Consider the following 14693-nt stretch of genomic DNA (forward strand, 5'->3'; position numbering starts at 1 on the left):
ACTTTCTGTAATTACCCAGAGGTTCATGTTGCTCTATTACATCATGGTTCATCTATCAAACCCCCCTGTTGTCATGTGTTTTGTTTTGGGACAAGAAACAAACGAGAGTTGAACTACATGTCCCATGGTTGAATCTTTATAGTTTTCACTACACGCCGCCGCCTCCCCATTTCGTCCTCGAAAGTAAACATGCGAGCAGAGCTACAAAACGTGACATCCGGTAGTGACTTTCAAAATAAATCTTCCAACATTGAGGGGCAACGTTGAAGGCATGTATTTGTGCGTTTTTGCTTTCTAAACAAGACTATTACCGTGAAGGGGATATCATGATTCACACCTGGATATTAATTTGGCCTTTGTTTACCTGCGGCTTTTTACCAAATAGCATAACTACCCAATGACTCTGAAAGTTTGAACAGACGGTTATATATAACTGTGGCTGCTCAATATAAACAAACTAAGACTAAATGTACACGTACGATGTGAGTTTTAGCCGTTTACATCTGCGCGATATAGCAGTTTAAACTAACTTTCGGGACAAAACAAACATATATTTTGAAATATTTTTTTAACATCCGCTATGCCGCCGTTCGGCCCGCGAACTTGACACCGCCATGTTTTAGAGGAGGGTGAGTTCAGGGAAAGACGGAGCCACACTGTCAATCACAATTAAGGAACCATGGGAGTAAACTGGTGAGGAAGCTCGGCGGAACCACAGTGTTTACCGTGAAGATTGTTTTAATTTGCGCGAAAACGACAACTATGCACCGGCACACTGTGGGACATATACGTCTTGTCTCGCCAACTGGGAATCGCTCCACTTTGACGGGAATTAGCATGAGACGTTGCATATAACAACAGAAACTTAGCGACTTTCAGTTGCCTGTGCCTTTTTTTCCTGCCCTCACAGCGTCCCAGTTTGAACAAAATACACAAGTCACCGGTGATATTTGTTCAAAAGGCGGTGACGCGGAGGTTGATATTAAATCCAAGCCCTGGATATACCTGTGTTTTTGACTCCCGACTCGTGGAAAATCTGGTCTGTGCATTTTAGAGAACTGACTTGTCGGCGAGTCGACTTTCGAAGGAGTGACGGTATTTATCGCTCCCTAAAAACAGAAAAAATACTTCACTCGAACTTTTTATACACCAACTTCAACGTTTGAGCTTTGTGCCAACGTGTATCTTCTTCTCCCCAGGTACAAGAAGACACTCCCAGAAACAAACGAAGCCAAACGGCAGTCTTCGCTCCAACTTCAGCGAGAGCAAGAAGGCTGCAGATATGAGTGGGGGAGATGTGGTGTGTTCAGGGTGGCTGAGAAAGTCTCCTCCTGAAAAAAAGTTGAGACGTTACGTAAGTGCACTTTATATCCTATTTATTACATTGTATTAACAACAACAAAAAAGCATTGCACACAAATGTGCCCGTTCTGCCCGGGACACCTTTCGTGTGCACGGTTTCGGGCGCAGTGACAGACGTGTGTAGGCCTCGTCTCGAGTGCATTTCAACACATTATGCGTTTTGGCATTTTCTCAACCTGAAAACCGTTTTGTGACTTTTCCAAAAACAGTTTCTGCCGTTTTTTTTTCCTACTTCACGCTACCGCACAGCGCTCCAATCTAACAGCATTACCTCTGAGAATCTGACTTTCTTTGACCAATAACTAACACAATACATTCATTACTTTGGGAAGCAGTGCTTGTGACGTCACATTCGGTGCTCCGTGTGTCAAAGGTGGTAGATCAGAGATACTCAACTTGCTTTGCCTGGGGGCCACTTATGCGAAATTACTGACGGCCAGGTTAGTAAACAAACAATATTCATTAGAGGTCCAGTACTAATGCTTCGTTTAAATTATTTATTTTTCAATTTGACTGACTTGACATTAACTTGACACGATGATCGACACAAGGCCTACATGACCGATACCTTTGCTATTGTACTGTATTTAACAACGGCAGCTTAATTTTGGCTGTGAATGCTATGGTTACATTTAAAAAAGAGTTTATATAACATTAAACACAGCTGGAACGTCTTATCATCATGCAATCACTAAAGATATAGCATGAAACCAGATCCTCCACTGGCACTTAAAAAAAGACAAGATAAACAAGTTCTATTTGTTTATTTTGATACATTGTGTGCACTTCGGCACCTTTTTCACATTATTAGCAAAACAAATTGCATTGCGAACCAATAAATATTCATCGCAATTTAGAACGTTGTTGATAGGCCGTTAGTCTGTGGTATATGGTCACAACAAGGATTAAATGATTTACAAATCAACTGTGGAATACTTCAAATGAGCTCAATCTTCAAAAAATGTCAAACGTTGTTCGTGAAAAGTTGTCAGATGTGAATAATGAAGTTGTTTGTCAGAGCTACTTTAACCATTATGCTTACTGACTGATCACCTCTACCCTTTCACACACATTCAGTGTTACAGCCCACAGTGACATTGATTAAGCCATAATAGTAAGTAATACATAATTACTGGACACAAAACATGTGTCTTTCTTTCACATTCATTTTTCATGTCACTGTTTTTGGTGCGATTCTTTCTGCTCATTTTTTAATGCACCCCAGGAAGAAATGTTATAGCTGAGCAGCGTTAATGCAACATTTAGTTTGCTGTCCTATCAACGTGCTTTCCTTGTAGCTCAGTGGATATCTCTGTTATTGATATTTGAATTACAAAGCCCGCAACTTGAGCGGAGGGATGTTTTCACAGAAACCCCAGGTCCAAATGGAGTGTTGTTTCTGAAAGTAGTGAAGCTGAAATCTAGCCTTTAAGACAGGGTTTCACAGGGTTTTCTTGCATTTATAACAGTTTATAGTCTGATTTTAGATGAGGAGGAAGTCAAAATCCTAGTTTGTTTTTGTTTCTATAGTTTTTATTTTAGAAACTGTTGTTGGTGAGCAAAGCTGGATTTTTACTCTTCAATTGCCGAACTTTGGTGAAAAGGTATATATGTATATGTGTATATGTATATAAATATATATATATATATATATACATATATATATAAATATAGATATGATATGTTTGTGTCAGGGAAATTATTAATGGGTGTTGTATCATTGTTGAGTTTGACTATAGATAGTATAGTATTTCACATATGGTAAACATATACATTATTTGTTACCTTTAGTACCCTTTAAAGCCAAAGTGGATTCACAAATATATACTAAAAGAAAAAAATTGCCTGTTTTGGAAATCCCACTAGCGGCCTAGAACTGAATGAAATCTAAAAATAGTGATTAACAAAAAAACGTGGGTGTTGGGGCCAGTTTTCCCATCCTATGAAAGGTCATACTGCTTTGTCACACGAGGATCTGTAATCCATGGAAGTGCTGACTCTTCGTTTTATGGTGTATGACACATTGTTCAAACGTTACCTATGCAGCAACTCGCCACTAGCTTTTTGAGTTGATGCACAAAAATGAATGAATGACGTCAATTCTTCTCTAAAACAGAAGTCATGCAGCCGGTAATGAAGCATTGTGGTTTTAGGCTGGAAAGGACTAGTTTGATAAATATAAGGCTGAATCTAGGAACTGTTTTGGTACTTTGTGTCGTATTTTATGTCGTATTAGTTAGTTAACTGTATTCACCTGGAATCGCATACATTTTAGAACAGAACGAGGGATGCGCTGATCTGACTTTTTCATTCCCGATACCAATACCAGGGCTTTGGGCATCGGCTTATACCGGTGTTTAATTAACAAGCTGTATGCCTCACCGTGTGGAAGTGAGTGGGATCATTGTTTTATGTGTAAGGCAGCATCCGACTTGACTTAAACATTGCTTTCCTAAATATTTATGTTCAACTAAATAAAACTAACCTGCATAGATATAAATGTACTGAATGGTTAAATACCAGATCTGCCCATTGTCACAGATACCCGATCCAGCTATTTGAGAGCGATATTACGACGATTGAGTCTCTAATTGAAACAGAACCGGATGAGCCGAAAGAGAAATCTAATACAACTTTTCAAGTGTGTGTCTCTCTCCGAGAGGAGAAGGTGGGGATGTCAGACGCAAGTAAAACGTAAAATCTTTTGACTGTCTCGTGTTGTGCTTGGAAGGCGAGCAACATGCCACGCTACGGCTATCCTTTTCTCCACCTCAGCTTTTAGTTAAAACCATATGATTCACACGCTTCTTGATCTCCCTTTCAGATGTTTGCTCTGCTTGAATGGTCTCCCATCTCTTATTCAGGGTCTGCTCAGAAAGTACATTACAGTTCCTACTAGGGATGCACCGATCTGATCGGCGCCGATCCATATCGGCTGATATTCCCATTATCGGTTTTGATCGGCGTTCTCAAAACGGCCGATCAAATGACGTAACATCTGCGAGAAAAACTATCAGAGACGTTTCAATCGCAGCGCATCGCAACGGAGACGATGCGCCCGGCGAGGGCCGCAGAGTGAGAGGTCCACGAGGGGATCCTCACGCACCGAGCGGCGTCCCCGTCCCCCGAGTTGAATCTCTGGGTCAACTCAGCCGACTCTCACATGTCTGAGCCCCTATAGACTGATGTTCACGGTAAACACATTCGATCGGGAGCGCGCGAGGGTTTTGATAAAGTTAGCGGAAGGATTTAAGTGACAACATCCGGTTTTGCAAAGTTAGCGGAAAGAACCACGTGAAACAACATCCGTTTTTCAAAATAAGATGTCGACAAATCATACACTAGCATATAAAAGTAAACAATGAACTGATTTTGTATCTTTACAGATCGTTTCTGAGATTTAGCTTAAATTATGCTAACATTAAAACATTTTTACTGGACCAAGGAAGAGTTTATAAAAATAAGTCAGACTTTTGTATGTTAAAAAAAGTCCTGTATATAGATTTCCCCAAGAGTTCCAGGAAATGAATAATGCAGATGTGTTCCATACATATCTGAAATCCCCTACAATAGCAATCAAACAATTTTAATGTATCAATTAGGACATTTTTCAAAGTAAAAGTCCTAAATGTTTAAAGAAATCTGTAATTTCTTTAATGTTTGAGGTGCTTTATATATGTATTTCCTCATAGTCCTAGGCAATAATGCTACACAATAAATAGAATGCTTCAATCGACACCGTGATCGGTGATCGGTATTATCGGATCGGCAGATACTGATTTCAGTGATCGGTGATCGGTATTATCGGTGATCGGCAGAGACTGATTTCAGTGATCGGTGATCGGTGATCGGTATTATCGGTGATCGGCAGATACTGATTTCAGTGATCGGTGATCGGCACAAAAAACCTGATCGGTGCATCTCTAGTTCCTACACACATCAGACGGGTTTAAAAATGATGATCAATTACTGCAGACTGCATCAAAAAAACATCACGTTGCCATCAAATGTCTCAACTAATTACACAGTCAAAGCTTTATGCACTTGTTTCCCACCAAACTTTTCATCACAGTGATACCGATGAATAAATTGAGACATTTGATTGCTAAGCAGAATAATCCAGGCTTTGTGCACCTTCCTTGTGATCACACTACAGTCGGTGAACCGTTTTCAGCCTGTTTATATTTTCAACCAGTTTGAACCCCGGTCTCCATGTAGTTGTCCATCAGTTGTTTTATCGGATTTAAACAGATAATCAATGTATCGACGTGAAAACCCTTTAGAGAAATAAGAATAGCATAGAACACATTACAATCGTATGTGAACATGCCACCACCTTCAGCTCTCTTTCATAAATCTCATCTCCAGACTGAGCAGCAGTAAACTCGAAGCCGGGGGCCCCTGCTTACCTGATTTACCACTCGGGGCAAAGTTTGCCCCAGAGGCTCTGCTGCTGATTGGTTGAGCTCAGAGGTGACAGCAGTTCAGCAGACCGGCCATCAGGAGCTTGACACAAGCCAGAACATGTTGCCTCTTTAATTATTACCAATCAAGTAAATGTGAGGAGGCACTACTCAAAACCTCCCAATTATGGTCACTTTAACCTGATATTGACCAATCAATCAATAAAGAGGATCAGTCTTCCATAGGCCTCCTTTCCATCCATTCTGAGTGACATATTGTCTCTGAAACAACTCTATTAAATAATTAATAAATATTAAAATTTAATAAATATATAATATTTAAACAAATAATGTATGCAGTATGTGCGATACAGCCTCTGTAATTGATTAATTAATTGTTGCAGTTCAAATTCTCTGTGAAAGAGTAAACACTTCCTGTCCATTAATGTCTCATTCACGGGCAGCAGGATGGTATCAAACCAAAAATTGCCTTTGTCGTAACTGCATCCTCTGCGGTTTTCCATATCATTGACAGTGCATTTTCCATCTGGTTCTTCTTCTCCTCTTTCATTCCTCTTACCTTTCAATCTGTGAATTTCTGTCGATGTCCATTTGTAAAAACCTCTTCAAAAGAACACCTTAGAGCCTGGTATCTTCACGCCGTGCTATCACAGGGACGTAAGGCGTTGCAGGGATGAAGTTGCAAGTTTTTTTTTAGCATCACTCAGTTAAGAGATAGTACACATATTACAGTTCATTACCACGTGGTAAGATTATATCTATCTATATCTATCCATCTATCCATCTATCCATCTATCTATCTATCTATCCATCTATCTATCCATCTATCTATCCATCTATCTATCCATCCATCTATCTATCCATCTATCTATCTATCGATCCATCGATCCATCCATCTATCTATATCTATCCATCTATCTATCTATCTATCCATCTATCTATCCATCTATCCATCTATCCATCTATCTATCTATCTATCTATCCATCCATCTATCTATCCATCTATCTGTCTATATATACACACACACACACACACACACACACACAGTGAGGACTATTGCTTTTGTTTGAACACACAGTTCACTGCATAGTTGTAAGGAAGCCCCAGCTTTAAAAATATATCAGGGTTCCCACATGTCCTGGGAAACACGAGGAAGAAAAAATAGACCCCACGTCTTTTACAGTTTTTCTCCATTGCTTTGGCTCAATTCTTGAAACAGAAATGACATTCTCAAAACAACTCCAAAACCTCAAACCACTGGGCACTTGTTCACACAGATTTGAATTTTTCTTTCCTTTCATCAAATTGCAATGTTTTTTTTTTAGAAACTCCTGACATGACAACAAAGTAAGCTTGCACACACATCATTATGATTTGATTTTGCACTGTGCAAGTTCAGTTAGGTAATTACTGATTTAGTTACCAATTAAATGAATACATCTGGCTGGGGTAAAACTGGTGCTGTGCTTCTCAGTCAAGTGTTCTTGTCTGCAAAATCTTTTGCATATTTCCATTTTTTTTACATCATCATCACACAACAATTCTTTACTCAAACACAAAATCGTTTAGTACCATAAAAAACAAAAAAATCATGGTATATATACTGTAATATGGATCTCTTGGATCACTTTCCTTCATTTCGACTGCAACTTAAACTTTTCAAAATCATCATCTCATTTCACATCAAATCACAAATCACTAATTAGCTGACAGTAGGCTAGGAATAGAGTATAAATGCTTCAAATAATAGGGCCAATATGACAAAGTATAGCTAGTATAGTAGAGATGAACATGGAAGCACCTAATTGAACAAGGGGGACAACAACCAAGGGAAGAGGAGGAAAGGAGGAAGAGGAGAGAGAAGAAGAGGAGCAGGTGTGTGTGGGTGGAGAGGTAGAGCGGCCAGAGGGCCAAAACCAGAGGTCCTTCTGATGGATGCTGCTGCAGATGGCAGCCGGATGCAGGCATGAGACCAGCCATGCACGCGCTTCGCTTGGATTCCCCCTGGAGATCAGAAGATCGGATGTTGAGAGGGAGAAGAGGGCTGAGAGCTCCTTTTCCATGAGAACTCCTTTACTTGCTTACTTTTTTACTGTATGTTTTTATTTTTTTATTTTATTTTTTTTTTTTTTTTTTTTTGTTTTTTTTTTTTTGTTTTTTTTTTCTGTTTTTTTTTTCTGTTTCTTTTTCAATTTTACAGTAAAGTATGTGCAGTGTAGTATTGCATGATCCAGTATGTGAAGAAACTTGTTGTTTGATCTTTGATCTTTTTTTTTTCTGTTTACACATTAGTATCAGTAATAATTCACTCCTACAGTAACCATTCAGTGTCACACAGGTAACAGAAGATAGCCAAGATTGATTTGTATATTGACATGGTCCACTGCCATAAAACGACAATGACGAAGGACTTTTTTTTTTGGGGCACACTATTTTTGTATGAAAAAAAAAATGATTGAGTGATGATGGAGTGTCTGTTTTGGGAGAGATCTTTTTTTTGGTGTGTTGCCATGTGTTTTTGCTAAACATCTTCTAAATTTTTTTATGTATTTAAAAAATGTTTTTTTGTCCTTTTTTTTTAGAGAGAGAGAGAGCAAACGAATCGAAAAGGCTTTTTTTTTTTTACCTTTTGAAGGGATCTATGTAGTTATGCTGTAAGTCGAACTTTCACAGAGACAAGAGGAACATATTGGTGTATGGAGCCATATCAGCTTGATCGTTCTCTCCTCCCATTGCACATCGCTATATGGATGGACCATTACAATCCTTGTAGTCCATTGGCATGCACCCACTAGAAACAGATAAGGATGATGTTGTACTCTTCGTCCAGCCCTTAATAGGGCCTCAGCGCTGGAGTAGAAGGCTGCTGCGTAGACCGGAAGATGGAAAATATTGAACCCTGAAGGTCCTCATCTGATGGCTGTAAAGGGAGATTGAGGGCATACCCCACTCAGCTGAGAGGGAAATAAATGTACAGCATACAATACTGCAGCCATGCGTCTGTCTGACTGGAAGTGACTGTCATTCGCAAAGTGAAGGGAAATATTGGCGCAACAAATGTGACAGGGAAGCGAAACAAGGAGCCCTCGCTCTTTGATTAAGTAGAGGATTCAATAAAGCTGCTTAGCAAGTGGAACAGAGAACAAACACTCTAACACCCACTTTCTGTTAACCCCCCTCCCCACATGCTTGAAGAAACAAACAAACGAGCAAGTCGAACAGGATGCAACAGAGGGGCACTTGTGCTGCATTAGCCTCTGAGGCTAGCATTGAGAAATGACTGGACTGTGTCCAGGCTACCACAACGACTGTGCTCTACATTTGCAGCAGACACACTACTGTTCTGTGATCGGCCATTAATTATTTAATGTCCATTACATACAAATATTCATTAAATATTCATATCCGTGCTACTACAGTAGTTATCCTTACCGGCCCACTTTTGTCCCAGACCCAGACCGTGGTCATTGTGTTATAGATGGGCGTATCAGTTGCAACAGAGCCACATTGCAAACCATAATGTTCTTTAAAGTTCTGTTCTAAGGAGTCACGCACATGGGGAAAGCTGTTTGATTCTCAAGTTATCGGCTGAGCTTTTGCCGGAGCACACTGGGGATGTTTCTTTTCAGTTGACGAACCAAACTGATGTTTAGGATTTTTGTTTCAAAACACAACAGAAGGGAAAATGACTGTCTCAGTTTTTCTTCCGGATATTTATAGAGGGTAGTAAGCCTGAAATCATGTTGTTGCATCACAAAGGAAAACACAGCCACAAAAATAGCAGTTTCGAGTATTTTTTTGACACACTCGGCAAGTATGTCACCAGGGTTTTGCAGATTATGTTTCAAATGCGTCGAGAACATCAGACCGATCTTAATTCTACGAAGTTTTCAGTATTATATGCGTGTTATCCATCTTTATGTTACAGCAGTTCAGAGTTGACCATTTGTATCTATTTTGGATCGCTCATTGTCTCTCTGTGGTCCTTACAGCATTGTTTTGGAGTCCCACACATCTATGTATACGATGCATATGCACAAATACTATGCGTACGCCAATCCCCTCAATATCTGGTATTTATAAAAGAAGCACCTGTAGTGAGAATACATACTTGAGACCAGGTGAAATAATGAGAGGAGTTAGGTGATAAGGAGATACAAGGTGAGAGATGTAGTATTATAGTAAAACAAGGTCGTCTTTTGCCAATTTTCCTGGTTGTGTTAATTTTATATGCCGTTAAAAAGTGCTGTATTTTGTCATCCTTTATGTTTACATTCGTGCCACCCGTTTCCCGTGATGAACAAGTGACTCAGGTGTTCCGACGTCAGTCACTGGCCTCCCGCATATGACTCAAGAGCAAATAAGAAATCAACCATGGAGGTGACTGGCTCAGTAGTAAAGCAGGGCCGTCCTTCAATCGGAAGATCGGCGGTTTGATTCCCGGATCCACTAGTCCATGTCGACGTGTCCTTGGGCTAGACGCTTCACCCCCAAATTACTGCGAATAATTAGAAAGTCCCTACACTGTAGCCACTCCCATCAGTATACAGTATGTGAATGATGACATGTCGTGTGAAAGCGCTATACAAATACAGTGTATTAACCAGTGGGCTGTGAATGGTAAACAAGTTGATTATCTTTTTGGTTGAAATAAAATTGCATGCATACTGGTAAATTCTAACAGAGTAAAAGCAAAAAAAGACTCAAGTGTTTTCCCCCTGCAGATTATGCACAATTGTAGCATTTTGTAAACAGATGCGTCTCTTTTCGCAGCTGTTTACGATGCCGTGTGCCAAGTGCACCAGCAGCTTGCGGTGAGACTGTAGAGAACTGGTTCTCAGGCAGACTCGGTTTTCCTGTTTGAATCTTGGGAACCGAGTTGTTTCTGTTGGAATATGATTCTGCTGAGTTGTAAAATGATCCTTTTGTGCCGTTTGTCACCGTGCCAAGTCGACCAGTTTCAAGCGCAGCTATTATTAAATGCAGATGACGGAAACCTCTCAACCATTTCTCAACGCTAATTGCGCACCTCATGTGTTTTTTCAATTTGGGATTGATCAGGGCGTTTCTTTTTTTCATACAATGATGTGACGGATTCAATTTCAAGAGGGTATTTTCTAAAATCAAATATCCCACACACTTGGTTTACATTGTCTCATGTTTCAACTGTTACAGCTAATGACACCAGGCAGTACAAATAGTATGTGTCATAAGACTCATGCTTTCTATTTCCAGAGTAGAGTTGTAGTCTGTTCTGGACATAAAACAGGGCTGGTAGGAGAACACAGATGGCCAAAGATGGTCTACAGTACACTAACCAGACATAAAGGCTGTAGGGATCTCTGTTCCCATCAGATTTGTGTGTATGTGTGAGTGTGTGTGTGTGTGTGTGTGTCGTTTGAAGAAGAAAAACACCAAACAGACAGACAGAGACATGTATGATGATGTGCATTCCCTGAATTCTTGGAAAGCAGGGGACACCTCTTCAGGGCTACTGTTGTATGACTATAGATATGTATAGAAGCGACATGCAGGCTGTGATACAGCACAGCGGCAAGCAATAACCTCGTCGTCATTGTTGTGAAGAGAAAGCAAACGGGATGAGAAGGAGTGCTTCTCAGAGCGACAGCATTCGGCAGCCTCCAGTGAGAGCAGCTCTCTGTTCTCTCCCTCTTTATTTCCGTTCCCTGTGCTTCTTGGCAGTCGCAGGCAGCAGGAATGTGAGGTTGCTCTGTGCTCCTCTTTGCCGGTCTAGCTGGGCTGTGAGCGCCCGGTCCTGGGCTGCTGGTCGTTCCACTTTGGTGAGGATGGTTTGACTGCACTGCACTGCACTGGCTGGTTGTTGATTCTGCAGCAACGGGAGGGAAGAGGAGCCGCTCCCTGGCGCCCCAACAAGGCATGGCCGCCCCTTCCTGTGCGAGGCGCTGATGGCTACCAGATGGCGGTGGAAGAGAGAGGAGGAGACCTGTTCTCCCTCCTGATCTCTATTTATCGTTTCCTCTTTTGATATTGTTCTTTTCTCTCCGTGCATCCCCGACTGTTCTCTCTCAAAATCTATATTTCTTCTTCACCCTGTCTTTCTCTTTCTCTTCCCCTTTTGCTGCAACAGCAGATTGTTCTATTAAATCAAAGAAAAAGAAAAGGGAGAGTGATATTGAACCCGATGTTGCTGGCATCCAGGCTACATACAAAGTTGTTTCTCTAGGTTGTACATACCCTCAGACACAAAAAAAGATGACTCACTCATGATCAGTGACTCACTGAATAATGGTATACTTTGAAAGCCTATTTGTGACACATAAACTGTCTTTAAATGTAACATTTAAGGGACGTACATGTGATGCTCGATTCTTCAGCAAGAAGTCATGAGGACTGAGCTCGGTCACCAGTTGTCTCTCTGAAAGCCTGCTTCTCACCAACAGGAGGCCCTCTAAACTCATTGCACACAGAGGCCACTATCGCCTCGTCAGCTGAGTCCCAAGGGTACATACATGGTCACAAATGACTTAACACTCCTGCCTGATGAAATTGGCTCTAATTGCCTTGTTTGGAGGTTGACCTGTGTGTGCTTTTATGCAGCCTCTTCCTCAATGAGTTTTAAAGAGACATCAGCTACATTGCAAGATCAGCATGCAAGAAGACTTGCAGGAGAAGTTTGGCTTAGAGATGGGAAAAAAAGGCAATTATTTGCTACTCTTGCCTCATTAAGCCAGGCTACTAATTAAGCTGGACTTCTGACGAGGGAGACCTGGGATGCACACAACTGATTATTTTCACCGCTGATTTTATTCTCTATTGATCCACTATTTGTTTGATCTCCGTTGGAAGTATGCAAAAAGATTTTGTTCATTATTCTTTTTTATTTAAATGTTCAATAAGTTTACTATCAGAAGTAAGAAAAACAAGAAATATAAAAATTGCATCTGGAAGCTAAACGGAAGCTATAGCCGATAGATTTTAAAATGTTTGCTTGAATTTACTTTAAAAAATCAATTGTTTCTTTATTGAATTGAACAGCAGTGACACTTGACATCACAAGCTACATTTGACTTGATGTTATTAGTGGAGAATTATGAACGAATGTGATGTTTATGATCTGAAGTTGGTCTGACAAAGAGAATACATCATTAATCAAAAATAAAATGTCCACCATGTCAACACTACTATTTATGAGCCTCAATTGAAGTAGCAGATGCAAGACGCCCAGCATCAAATTATCCCTGAACGTTAATTAGAATTTACAATCATTTTCGAAAGGGTCTTTCCCAGAGAACTGTGGTTGTTTTTCTTGGAGAAGTTTAGTGCTCAAGAATGTTTGACGATTCGCGTGATCAGGTTTGAGGGAAGCGTTTGAAGGTAGAAATATGCGCGACACTATCTGTTCACATTTAACTCCAAAGGTTCACCTGTCATTTCACACACACACACACACACATATGCAGCTGGCACTCTCGTCATGTGGTGCTGTGTGATCTGACCCCAGCCGCTGTGTCTGCAGCCCCTTAATATAGCCCACTGCTGTCATGGAGGCTTTTGCCCCTCTTCCCTTGCTCGGTGCCGCGTGCGCACCGATTTGTGTGCACGTTTGTCCCGACGTGAGGACCGGCTGAGTTCGACAGGTGTTGGGGTGTCCGCCTGGAGACTAGATGTGAAATATTGCTACTGACTTGTGTAATTTCCCAAGTAACTGTGACTCAGACAGGCATTCAACAAAAGATTTTTTTTTGCATTCAATCTTTTTATTTTCTATTTTTTTTTTTTTACAAATCAGCTTCATCATTCTCAGAATAAACAAATAGTCAGAGAAAGACAGAGGGCTCTTTGCTACTCACCATTGGTCCTGTTCTGGCCACCATCCCTGATTACATTAGTTACTACGGTGCTGTCCGATAACGTCGGCATGGCCTCAAGCCAGAGGACGTGGTTAAACTTGCACACGTGTGTGTGTGTACACGCACACTGAGAGATACACAGATGCATCAGATCCCTGCTCTAAGAGAGGATTCGTTTCTAGCCTCATTGGAAGCTGGGAGTGTGGAGGACCTCCTCCCCTTGTACGCCTCCTTTCTTGGCTGTTGTCTAAACTTTCTCTGGCACTCTGCTCTTCTTTTTACACGTCTTGCTTGTGTGTCTATAAAATCCAAACCTGTGGAATACCTCAAACATCTTTTGTCTCGGCTCATGCCCATTGATGGCATTTGGATAATCAGCTGCTAACTTTTTGAAATCCAAGCAGAACTCAAGGTTGGTAATTTGTATGACTTGACAATCTGGAAATATTATGATATACCAATTTTTTTTTAAGGTTAGCAATACAGTTCATATTGGTGAATACAATAATGCTAGAAAACGTTAAAGTCGGCAATTACAATTATTTTGTGTTGTAATATCCTGGTGAAGTCCTGCCTAACACTGTTGGATGTTGCAAAGGGAACTTCCAGCATAATCCTTTTATGATCAGCAGGATTAGTCACAGGTGTTCAGTGTAACAGACACGTTTGTAATTTGGGAGATTTAGTGACAATTTAGTTCATGAAATATAGTTTACTGCATCGTACAAGTTGCTCTCTCTGCTCAGTAGTGGTGTCAAAATTGGAAAATATCTTGCTCTTGTGTATTAAATATTTGAAGTCGACATGATTATGTGCCACTGTCTATGTTCTACGGTGACGATTATTTCTGAACTATTGTGTACACATTTGTCTGGACTGCACTGTTTGACCGCGTACAGGCAAATAGGGGCTGAAAGGAGAATTGTCAGCGGTCAAGGAGCAGCGTGATCATGTGAACCGAGTCTGCCACGCCAAAGGAATGTGTTGAATTCTAATGATGCTGCTTTGACAAGAGCATGTGACTCAAGAGCAAGAGCTCAGATTGGCGAGGACAGGAGAAGCAAATGCAGATAG

The 14693-nt window shown here is 40.7% G+C and overlaps 1 protein-coding gene across 6 annotated transcripts in view; it reads left to right on the forward strand.

Annotated features, from left to right (window-relative positions):
* Positions 1-658: 658 nt before the first annotated feature.
* Positions 659-14693, forward strand: part of gab1 (GRB2-associated binding protein 1) — a 52118-nt gene continuing 38083 nt past the window's right edge. For all 6 annotated transcript variants that reach the window (XM_056408459.1, XM_056408460.1, XM_056408462.1 and 3 more), the window contains exons 1-2: positions 659-1095; positions 1200-1354. In XM_056408459.1, the coding sequence (XP_056264434.1) occupies positions 1283-1354 (72 nt within the window). In that variant the 5' untranslated portion in view covers positions 659-1095; positions 1200-1282. The remainder of the gene's footprint in view (positions 1096-1199; positions 1355-14693) is intronic.

Source organism: Pseudoliparis swirei, chromosome 24 (assembly GCF_029220125.1).
Source record: "Pseudoliparis swirei isolate HS2019 ecotype Mariana Trench chromosome 24, NWPU_hadal_v1, whole genome shotgun sequence".
Lineage (NCBI taxonomy): Eukaryota > Metazoa > Chordata > Actinopteri > Perciformes > Liparidae > Pseudoliparis > Pseudoliparis swirei.